This window comes from Amphiura filiformis, chromosome 1 (assembly GCF_039555335.1).
Source record: "Amphiura filiformis chromosome 1, Afil_fr2py, whole genome shotgun sequence".
Taxonomy (NCBI): domain Eukaryota; kingdom Metazoa; phylum Echinodermata; class Ophiuroidea; order Amphilepidida; family Amphiuridae; genus Amphiura; species Amphiura filiformis.
In genome coordinates, this window is record NC_092628.1 from 34,038,383 (window position 1) to 34,050,802 (window position 12,420).

The following is a 12,420-nucleotide window of genomic DNA, read 5'->3' on the forward strand; positions in this document are numbered from 1 at the left end:
TCAGGTCCCCGTAGCTTAAAAGTTAGTCTCAACTTGTGTCGAAAAACCCATTTTAAATTAAATCTTAATCTTTATTTAAGACATTGGTGCTACCAAAATATGAAAAATGGTTTTACATGGGGTAGAAAAACAAACTTACTTTCATGTATATTTACACGTATTTCAATGGGAGTTTATTTAGTGGTGTGCGCCCTTCGAAGACTCATTTTTAGGCTATGGGCATGATTGATACCTGATTTTAAGTGCCAAAAAGTTGAGATTTTTGCCTGAAACTTTTCTATTTGCAAAGAAAAAATGTCTGTTTTCTGTACCGTCTACAAATACGCGATTTCATTCTTAAACGCACACGAAATTGTCTTCAAAACACAAGTTCCCATCGAATTGACAATTTAAGACCGTGCTATAGAAATGAGCTATTTTGGCCTTAACATCATAGGAGTGGTCACTTTTGATTATCCCGGCGCAGAAAAAGTGAAACATCTTTGAAATTATTTTGATGCAAAATGTAATTATACGAACAAAACTCGTATATTAACGTTTTTAAAATAATCACTGACCATTTAATTGGGTCGCAATAGACTTTGAAAGTCAATGCATGCTTTTTTCGTAATACACGGCCCAAAATGCCGGTATTTTTAAGATATTATCAAATATTCAATTCCCAAGAGAGAAATATATCAAACAATTTGAATGATGGGTTTTCTTAATTTTAGATCTTGCCACAATAATACACACAACTTGGAAAATGAACATTTTAAAGTGCCAAAATGACGTTCCATCTACCCATACCCCCAAACTTTAAAACATAGGCCTTTGGCATATCCGTATATACTGCATGATAAAGAGCGGGGGGGGGGGGCGGGGCGGAATGCTCACATACTGTTTGTCCACCTTGTCATATTTATGATTGTGAATATTTTTGAAAGAAATCAATCATTTTTCTGATATCAATGGGAATATAAATATAGTTTAACATGGCCTACTATGTTGCTCTGGCCCTAGAATTCTCAAAAGGGCAAAAAAAGTAGCACATTTTTCACTAGGTGCGAACTTGTTTGAAGCGCTGTTTTATAACTTTGGAGCGACTAGCAATAAAAAGAAATGACACTTTTTTAAGATGTTTAACACTGATTCCAAAAATAAAGAAAAACAAAAATATTTTGTTCTTAGAAGGCAGCACACCACTAAATCCTTCCGCATTTGATGTAACCCTTGATAGTCCCGGTAAACATAGGTCGGTAGTGCAAACAAGTGGGTGTCCCTTGGGAGCAAGATGAGTAGCCATGATTGTTTATTATAATTAAATTAAAAGATATGCAATTGGTAAATGTTCAGAATATCACAAAATGGTGCATCTTGATCTGGTCAAAAGTTTGGCTCCCAAAACTAATCCGCGTACGGACATGGTAAGGAGGCATTCGTGCAAGCTGAAAATAAGGGTGGCGCTGTTCAGGTCCCCGTAGCTTAAAAGTTAGTCTCAACTTGTGTCGAAAAACCCATTTTAAATTAAATTTTAATCTTTATTTAAGACATTGGTGCTACCAAAATATGAAAAATGGTTTTACATGGGGTAGAAAAACAAACTTACTTTCATGTATATTTACACGTATTTCAATGGGAGTTTATTTAGTGGTGTGCGCCCACCAATTAAGGATTAAGGGCACACACCACTAAATCTAAAATCAAGTGACAATTAAATCGTATTAAGGGGGTACTGCACCCCTGGCCAATTTTGTGCCTATTTTTGCATTTTTCTCAAAAATTATAACACATTGGTGACAAGTAAGATATATATATTATAGGGGTAAGGACTACAACTACTGTACTGACAATTTAGCAACTCAAAGCAAGTAGTTATTGATTTATTGATCAAATATTGGTTTTCCCTCATTTTTGACTGTAACTCCACAACTTTTGTCTGTGCTGAAATAAAATTTCCAGTACAGTAGTTGTAGTCCTTGCCCCTATAATATACATATTTTACTTGTCCCCAACGTGCTACGGTTTTGAGAAAACTGCAAAAATAGGCACAAAATTGGGCAAGGGTGTAGTACCCCCTTAAAACCCGGTAAAAAAACAATGAAAATTTTCTATTTTGATTCATTTTTGCCAAAGGAACATTATTTGAGACCATTTGGATTAAAATTCGAGCATTTTCAACTGAAACGCCTCTGGACCCCAAAATTTGACCTTGCCTTGCCTGTAACTCGAGAACTGCTCTATAGAAATATAACATTGGTTATACCGCTTAATTTGACCACAGATGATTTGACTAGCCTAGTACCAGGGTGCATCTCTTGAAATCAATTTGCATTTTGAAAGTGATGTTCTGAATGAAAGTGATGCATCTGCCATTACAACCTCGGTGCAGGAATAAATAGCCACCGAGTCCTTATTAATAGTCAAATTAATTTTACAGTTGTGGGAGGACAAGGTGTTGATTCATCTATCAATTAAATTATTTTGACCAAATACCTCATACTTTTGAATCTAGTGGCATTTTTCAAAATGTATATTTTATTTTGATACACAGTGCGAAGGGTCATTATCTAAAAAAAAACCAATTACTTGGTTATAAACACTACCTTTAACACTAACCCTAAATTTCGCCCTAGCCCTAGCCTAATGTGCGCCATTATGCGATTCTTTACGGTATACCCAACAAACACAAAACGTTTTACAGAAAACGTTGAATGTCGGGTTGTATAAAAAAAGGTATGAAAACATTTTAATTACATTCAAAAACACTTTTTAAAAACGTTTTCATGACCTTATAACCCAGCATTTTTGCGCTTTCTCACTATATATTCTACATTTCAAACAAATGCGTGCTTGTGACTTAATAATGGACCAAAATGTGTGGGGAGGGTCATTTGATATTATGTTCCACTCACTTTGAAAAGCGGGGATGGCGTGTCTCCCTCCCCCTTCCCCATCCAATTCACGCCCTTGCCTAACTTTATCTCTAAGCCTAATCCAATAATCCAAACATAAAGTGCGCTTGGCCCTTATCCTATATATTATAACTTTAACCCTTTCGGACTAATGACCCTTCAAGCTAACGAGCTGTTCCCAAAAAGGTTATTAGTGTTTTTGCATATATAAATGTTTTCATGACCTATATAGAACTTGACAGGACATTTAAATATTATAAAACGATTACCAAAATCATAACATTTTATTTTATTTCATTTTATTTATTTCTTCTTTAACCTGGGACAAGCAATCAGTGACCAGCACTGTTCTCCCTTGCTGCCCAGGATACAACACAAACATATATATTTAAAAATACACATGTAGGCATAAAATTATTACCATATACACATAGTAGCCACAAGAAATTAAAATACATGAGAATTATATTTACAAAATGATGCATAAAAGAGTAAGAAAATGTTTAAAATTATTAAATTACCGCACATAACTATATGTTTATAACACAATATATCGGGTTTTGTTTTGTGGGGGTGGGTGTGTGGGGCGTAGGGGTGTTTTCTAGGTATAAGCGAGTTTTACGAGTTTCTTTTAAATTTGCAGAGTTTACACCAAAAGCACCTGTAATTATGGACAACTTTAAATAATCCAGTCAACAAAGAAAGAATTTTAAAGCGTATACAAGGTTTCAAAAACTTCGTAAACTGTTCTGATACTTGGTTGTTGTTGTTTTTTAAAGCTGTTTAACCTCCGCGTTATATAAAACACATTTCGCATGGTAAAATATCTTTAAAAAGATCTTTGGCGTTTTAAATTATTGAGCAGCACTGGACTTAGCATCCCATGCATGATGAATTAAATCAAGAAGGCATGATAGAGATGCACAATGTCATAGGTCACACAATACAGTTTCAATTCCCCAAAAAGTACAAAATCTGACAAAATCACGGTCAGTCAGTAAATGGGTCAAAACTGATAAATCGGCAGTACTTGGAAAAAATCGTGTCGCACACATTGAATTATGATTTTAATGAATGCTTTAACTTCAACAACCAGACTACACTCAGAAAATGGTAATGTTTTTAATCTTGCATTAATTCCGTTTATAAACCACGGCAGGATGTTTGAAGCGAAAATTTTAATGCCATGGCCAGGCCGAAACATACAATGTAGGCCTACATTACAATTAATTTTAACACCATATTAAAATTTAGTAAAACCGCGCACGATTACCCGTGTATTGTTTTCTTATAACCACTGATAACGCCACTCATAATATAAGTACTTAGAAAGGGGCATTGCAGAAAATAGGCACAATGAAAAGTATCCTAATTGTAACGTAATTTTTAATTCTTTTCAACTCTTTTTTGAGGCAGTCAATTCCCCTTTAACAAAAATTTCTTTCTTAAAAACAAAAGGCGACATTGCATTGTTTTATGTCAAAACAATTACTTTATACAATGTCTATAAAAGAGCTTGCAGTGCTCCTTTCAATCTAATGGTAACGTATGTTTCGTGACTTACTTTCTTTTGTTTGAATTTTGCATACAAAATAAAAGCATCAAGAATTGACAAACGAGTGATTTTGAAAATGTGAAGTGTATCTTCAATATGACAGCAAGAATAATTTTATTACATTTAATTGTTTTACTGTTTTTAAACAGTAACATGTTTAATAACCCTTAGTAACGTAAGTTACCCATAGAAAACTCATAGGGCATTATTGAAATTGATGTAAAAGGAAAAGTTCACGAGATTTGATCTTCATATTTTCCAGAAGGAAACTTAGGACTGCCTTTGATTTATGAACAAAAAGGAGTAGTTTAGAGATACTTTATTTTTGCCGAGTATTCAATTCCAAGTAGGCCTCCTACTGCCGATTTATCGGTTTTGACCCGTATGCAAGATCAATAATAATTTTTGAATAGCTTATTAGATCATTCATTTATTATATACTTGTTTCACAATATATATGACGAATTTTAAAAGCCGATTTTATTGTTAGTATGCATACATAGATCTTTACTGGGTAATCGCTTAACTCCCGATCTTTCAATTTTCACCACTTTATCAAACTGATATGTAGAAGTCTCTCGATTTTCGTAAGACCACTCACCTCTCATACCTTTGTACAAAAGTATTGATATTGCCGATTGATCGAAATGATGGTTATACCTATCAGCACCATCGGGGCTTATGCATTGCTTACGCATTACACAATTAAATAAAGGGGAGAGAACTTTTTCATTAATTACGGAATTGTTCACTAACAGTACTCTTCCGGCTGATATATGTGGTGTAACATTATACGAATTATTGTATTCCCTTGTGTCAACTTGTAACTGGCGAAAGATCGCTTGGTGCGTCATATTAAGCAACGGTTTTTGAGCTTCTCCGGGGACTTTGGCGTCATAGCTGAGAATATGAAACATAAAGCCGTGGTGAAGATGGAGGTATGGAAATAGCTCCCTCAACGACGTTTGGAAACGAACTGATGAATCTCCATAGAAAATGGCGCCGAATTCAAACAAGGTTTCCTGTGGTGAGGAAATGAAAAACAATCGGAGCAGGTTTATGTTAAAACATTCTATTTTTATTACTCGTCAAGAACTCTTTAGTCTGCGTATAATTCATGAAACTTATCAATTCTTCTGAATTAAGAGAACAGCTCTTTATGCCGCTGCCCAAGACTCTTCCTATAACATTATCAGTCATGTCTACAGCAGAATTCACCACGACCTTTGGAGGACTTAAACCCCCATTACACCAAGATAAACCTCATTCAAAACAGCTCAACGATAAATCAGGGATGTGTCTCATATCCCTGGATAAATCCATAAATATATGTTTCTGATTTACCTGTCCGATATCGCAATGTGCTGTGATGAAATAGGTATTATAATTTCAGTTGGATGCACCATTACAAAGCAAACGCACATTTACAATACTGAGCGGGGCCTTTGTTTCCGAAATGAGAACAAAAGTCTGCATATTGTTATCCAGCCATGTTGATGGTGCAACTCATGTCAAACTACATTTGTGACTCCTCGCCACAACTGAGCCCGGATGTCGCCAGTGCCACTATTGAGATATGCTCCATCGAACTTAACAATAAACAATAGGAAAGAAAGGATTTATTGACTGTTTTATTGATTTTTCACTACTTAGATGTCAAGTACTATAGACATGATATACATCATTTTAAAGCTAATTTCAAGCAGAATATTTTGGTTGAATATCTCAAAAATGATGATTGGCGACATCCGGGCTCAGTTGTGGCGAGGAGTCACATTTATTGTGATCGTATCACACAAGTAAATGAGAAACATGTCGTTTTAGACTTAACACGGTTTGGAAAAAGTTTTTCCATTTTTTAGCTCCCTATCGGGCAGCCAGAACTCCATATTTGGGAGGGCTCGATAACAATCTTCCCAAAATCGCATTTTAATCATTTTTAGATGACCATAGAGGGAAAGAATTAAAGTTTTTTACAGCTTCTATGGCGAAAATTGATCAAACCGATCACACGATGTTGCTCGCTCGAAGTTGGAGCTATCTCGAGTCAGCTGTTGAGCACAATTTGCCATTAAAATTACACGTCCGACTGTTATGAAATTTTGGAAGACTCTCTTCGGAAAAACAGCTCGACAACAGCTTTCCTGTGACATTTTTTACTTCAAATTGTAGTATGTTAAGGATGAACATTATGATTCACATGTGAGCCTCTATGGCTATTATTGGGTGAAGGGTTTTCCCTCCAGCCCACTAACTAGTCTATTGCTTATACCCAGAGGAGAGCTAAAGGTACGTCAATCATCAATTGGAGCGCTGTGTGTGCACTGAATAGGAAAAACGGACAGTAACTGCATAATGATATATATTTCCTATAGACGAATCCAATTTCACGCATTCCTACTCCTCAATGGCAGCCATAGCCGCGACGGGGACCCAGCTATCTCACCTAAAATGTGAGATGATACGGCCTTAAAGGGTATTATAAACTGCATTCTATCACCCGTGTTACACGTAGACAAAAGAATTATGACAGTTGAGTTTACAACACAAAAACATCGAATTTTAAGCGGGTTTAATCCACCCAATTGGGCACTCACAACACCTGTTTGGTGCATGCGGGGAACCAAATATGGAAGACCAAATCCTGACCATGACTTGGCTCGTTGGATTCGTCTATAGTAGGTATACTCACCATGCTCTGTCAATCAATTATATAATGTGCCACCTTATAACGTAATGGATTATTTTTTTCTCAAACGGTCAAAGCGTCACATACGGCTGTTTTGCAATTCGTAAACGCAACGCTCTCCCCAATGTACGCTACGATCGGGTTCTCCGCCCGCTGCGCTGTAAGCTTCGGTGACGACCGGCTATGATTTTCCGCTCAAATTGGCATTGGGATAGGATCGACTTCTCTTTCACGAAGTTTTATGCAGCGGAACACCAGTACGGTCACGTTTTGTCGCTGCAGAAGACGCGCTAAAATCAGAGGCAAAGTCTGTCGCAAAGGAACGGCCCGCAAAGACGTCGGGCTATAAATAAACAGGAATAAGGCTGACCATACAGACGTGATCCTCATTTTAACTCACCTTAATAATTAATACTTTCCAGGCATAGTTATGAAGATCAGCTACATATTTCGGATATTTTGTGAAGTCAAAGATTCTAATTTCTACGTTACACACACTGGTCAACTGTGAAAAAAATAACAATTAGATAAATCATTTCATTCTGAAATGAAAAGAACGCAAAAATTATGTGAAAACAACTCAGACGTGGTGAGTGAATCAAACTAAAAACACGTGTATCATGTGTGTATATTGCGCACAAAGAATATCCGAACACTTAAAACAAAAGCCCCTTCTTAATTATAAAATAAAGTGGTCTGTAGATGAAGAATTTTGTTCTGCATAATTTAATACCCCATTCAGCACAATACTATACTTTCTTTCACCAACCGACTGAACCCGTACCAAATAGGCAGCGGAAATCACCTTGGAAACCCTTACCTTTTGTCATTCAAATACGTATAAGAATTTGCTTTTGTCTTAAGTGTTCGGATACTTTTTATAAAATAAATGTACTAATGTAGTTCGAAAAAACACAAACCGCGAAAGACCGCCAATAACCGCCGCTCAACAGGGATATTCAACTAGATATTAACCGCGAAATTTGGATATTCAAAAAACTTTGCCCCGCAGGGCTACAAAGAACCACTAACCGCGAAATATGGAAACATCCAACAAGCTTAAACTATAAATTAGCCCCCGATAGAGGGCAGGGCCTGAAGAATGGGGGGAATTAAGCGGTTAAGTAGAATATATGTATTTTATGCATGGTGTCAAATGTATGGATCTATTAAAGTTACGGAAGATTTTTATTCCGTTAGAGACAGTCCATCACCCTTTCTTTCTTGCCCTGCGTGGCTCTTCTATATTGGAACTCACTTGGAGTGTTTAGTTGTTGTATGTGAGTCTCCGGCCTCGAGCCTGCCGGCCCTGCGGCCTTGGAGTTTTTTGTTGATACTGGGTCCTGTTGGAGACACTCCATCACCCATAGGGAGGGCGAGTTAGCGCAGCGGTAGTTCCCTCGCTTTGCACCACTGAGGTCCCGGGTTCAAGCCCCGGCGCGGCCCAAGGACTCATGTGCACTTGGTTTATCCCGATTCCATGCTCGCTCTCGCAGGTTTTCTCCGGGATCTCCGGTTTCCTCCTGTATCGCAAAAAATCGGTGATTAGTTGTTTGGTTATCAAAACTTCCTTCACCCAATGGAATTTGGGGAGCTGCACAGATAATTGGTGGATGTTACAATCTAAATGCGGATAGGTGTGCGCCGTTCGGCAGCAACCTAGTTGATGCGATCTGATTGTGATGATTCACCATTGCAGCGAAATTACAGCGCTTTGAGTCCTCTAAGATCTGGAGAAAGGCGCTTTATAAATCCAAAATTTATTTATTTATTTATTTATAATCAACAAAAAACATCAAGTCTCGGCCGCAAGGCCGGCAGGTCTGAGGCCCGAGACTCCATACGACAACTTAACACTCCAAGTGATTTCCAATATATATAGAAGAGCCCGCAGGGCAAGAAAGCAAGCGTAATGTGTTGCATCTAACATCTATAACATCTTGCGTAACGTTAATAGAAATGTGAGGACATCAAAATTGCCCTACATTTTTTACTGTCCTTACATTGTATGTACATACGCCGTATAGTATAGAATAATGTCCTCACTTATATTGGTTTACAAAATACATGAATCCTCAATGGCATGTCATACAGGTGTGTCGGCTAAATTAATTAATTTGTATGAATTTTGTATAAGACCACGTGTTTTGCCAAGGATGCTCACTAGCTCCCTTTTACACTTCATAAAGCTTTCGCTCATATAATATCAGATCCGCAATAATCAAAATATTCACTTACCTTAAGTAAGGTTTTCTTGCTGACGCCCAAGTCATAAAAAACAATACGTTGATTCGGCATATGTCTTTGCGCAGATGCGATCATCCACATACCTTCTTTTGAATGGTTTTCTGAGAAAGCTGTTACAATTACCAATCGACGCCAAAGTAAATCCAGTTCAGGCATACCTTTTTCAAAATCAAGTTCAGAATATACTGGTAAAGAAATGGTTTTATTTTTACTTTCATACTTTTTGTTCTCAATTTCATCGCGTTCTGGTTGATTTTGAATTGATAAATATGTTCGATGAATATCAGAAATACTTCTCTGTGAGGATGAGGTTGAAACCTCTGCGGGCGCTTTGCGTTCTTTGCGTAGAGTTTGGAATACAGAGTCTGACCAATCTGTAAGAAAGTCAAAAGAAACGTAAATTCAAAATGGCGGGGATTACATTTTTTTTTAAAGGGAGGGCTATTATAATACAGCGCCTTTTACGTGTAGGCCCTATCAAAGCGCTTTATTTATTCCGCTGTCGTTAGAATATGTCAGCTGCTATGCTTAGGCATGCTCAGTCATAACGTTGGGCGGCACTCAACGAACAATATAACAGCTTCCCCTTTCACCCTTGGGTAGAGAGATGCAAGTGAGGTAAAGCGCCTTGCACAGCCTACGATGACCCCGGCCGGCCGGGGCTCGGAACTCTCAATATATAGCTCCTATTGCGAGGCAGTGCCCGTGTCGCTGTGCCACCACGCCCTAAGTGCACTTGGAAAATAGTCCATATTTTTTAAATCTTAAACACATAATATACATGTAGGCCTACCAGTTTGGTCCAATTTTATTTTGTTATTTTTTGCCAAAATTAATGAAATAATATTAGTACATGTAACAACTTTAGGAAGGTTGTCGGTTCAAGCCAAAATAATGAGGTAAAATGAACCCACTTGGTCGCTCATCTTTGGAGCTCTAGTTGGGACATGGCAAATATTCCAAATCTTCAAAAAATCCGGTTTGAAAACAAATTTATTAATCAAATTAAATCGAGACTCTGGGACTCGAACTCGGCACCCCAGTGCTGCAAAGGTAGGACAAATCCGGCAATTCGCTCCCAAACTGAAATAACAGAACTGAAAAAAAAAACGAAACAAAAGAACATCATCTCTACAGAAAAGGAGATATTTGCTAAGTTAGCTATTGTTTGCTGTCTCTCTTTCTATAGACACGTAGAGAGGCTACTTTTTTGACTCTGTGGTTTTGATATTTTACTTGCTTTATCTCAGTGTTTATACTGTAGTTGTATCATATTTTTGATGCTTGCTATAGACGAATCCAATTTCACGCGGAAATGACAGCCATAGCTGGGTCCCGTCGGGTATATCCCACTAAAAATATGAAATGATACGTCCTTGACGGGGATTTTAAACTGCATTTCATCACCCGTATTACACGTAGACAATAGAATGATGAAAGTTTATAGCACAATACAACATAACATCGATTTTAAGTCACAACACCAGTTCGGTGCGCCGGGGACCCAGTTATGGCCGACTAAATTCTGACCATCACTTGGCTCGTTGGATTCGTTCGACGGTTAGCTTCAATCCTTTACTGTAATATATTTTGCGTTGTTTGTCCCTGAAGAAGAGCAGTTTATCTGCTCGAAACGGATCACACCACTCGCGATTAAAAGGGTCATATATACTCCAAAATCATTCAACGTAGAATATTCGTTCAACAACTATTCGTTATTCAATCTATTTCTATTTACACAGCCGTGACGTTAGTCACGGCTGTGTCTTTTTTCTTACAGGTTCTTTCTTCTTTCTTTCTTCTTTACACAGCCGTGACGTTAGTCACGGCTGTGTCTTTACACAGCCGTGACGTTAGTCACGGCTGTGTCTTTTTTCTTACAGGTTCTTTCTTCTTCTTTCTTCTTCTTCTTCTTCTTTCTGCCGACCACTACATTTGCTCTAGCACTTACATGCTTACACCGATTTTGACCTAACTTGGTCACAACCATCATTGACCATGCCCCTACATGTCATATGAAACTCGTGGGGTCAAAGGTCACGCAGGGGTCATAGGGGTCAAAAACGGGATTTCAACTCAAAATGCTTCTTCTCTCACAGATTACGTAGGAGAGTTACACCACTTGCACACATGCATTGTTATTATCCAGTGTCTATGGGGTCCTCACAGATTTGGGGTCAAAGGTCATTAAGGGGTCACTTCCGGTATAAAACGAAAAAACTTCAAAATTTTTTATTTGCTAAGAAAAACATAGGACAGTAAAGATATGTTCACACATAAATTGTTGTTACCCTGTGTATATGTGGTATTTTTTTATTTAGTGTCAAAGGTCATTAAGGGGTCACTTCCGGTATAAAACGAAATACCTTTAAAATGCTTCTTCTCCTCAAATTACGTAGGACAGTGACACCACTTGCACACATGCATTGTTATTACCCAGTGTCTTTGGGGTCCTCACAGATTTGGGGTCAAAGGTCATTAAGGGGTCACTTCCGGTATAAAACGAAAAATCTTCAAACAATTTTTATTTGCTAAGAAAAACATAGGAGAGTAACGGTATGATCACACATGAATTGTGGTTACCCAATTCATATGTGTTATTTTTTTTATTTGGGTCAAAGGTCATTAAGGGGTCCCTTCCGGTCTGAGACGAAAAACCTTCAAAATGCCCCTTCTGCCACAAATAACATAGCAAAGTGGTGCCACGTGCACCCATGCATTGACATTAGCCAATGTCTATGGGCGTTTTCATATATTCTGGGGTCAAAGGTCATTAAGGGGTCACAACACGGCTGTGTTCGTGGTCTTAGACCACAGCTAAGTCTAGTTTTTCTTACAGGTTCTTTCTTCTTTCTTTCTTTCTTCTTTCTTTCTGCCGACCACTACATTTGCTCTAGCACTTACATGCTTACACCGATTTTGACCTAACTTGGTCACAACCATCATTGACCATGCCCCTACATGTCATATGAAACTCGTGGGGTCAAAGGTCACGCAGGGGTCATAGGGTCAAACACGTGATTTCAACTCAAAAT

The 12,420-nt window shown here is 37.8% G+C and overlaps 1 protein-coding gene across 1 annotated transcript in view; it reads right to left on the reverse strand.

Moving 5' to 3' along the window:
• Nucleotides 1-4,878: 4,878 nt before the first annotated feature.
• LOC140145988 (uncharacterized) overlaps nucleotides 4,879-12,420 on the reverse strand; it is a 9,545-nt gene continuing 2,003 nt past the window's right edge. Inside the window, exons 2-4 of the mRNA XM_072167727.1 lie at nucleotides 9,377-9,759; nucleotides 7,539-7,643; nucleotides 4,879-5,471 (exon numbers count right to left, since the gene is read on the reverse strand). Of these exons, the coding sequence (XP_072023828.1) occupies nucleotides 4,917-5,471; nucleotides 7,539-7,643; nucleotides 9,377-9,759 (1,043 nt within the window). The 3' untranslated portion in view covers nucleotides 4,879-4,916. The remainder of the gene's footprint in view (nucleotides 5,472-7,538; nucleotides 7,644-9,376; nucleotides 9,760-12,420) is intronic.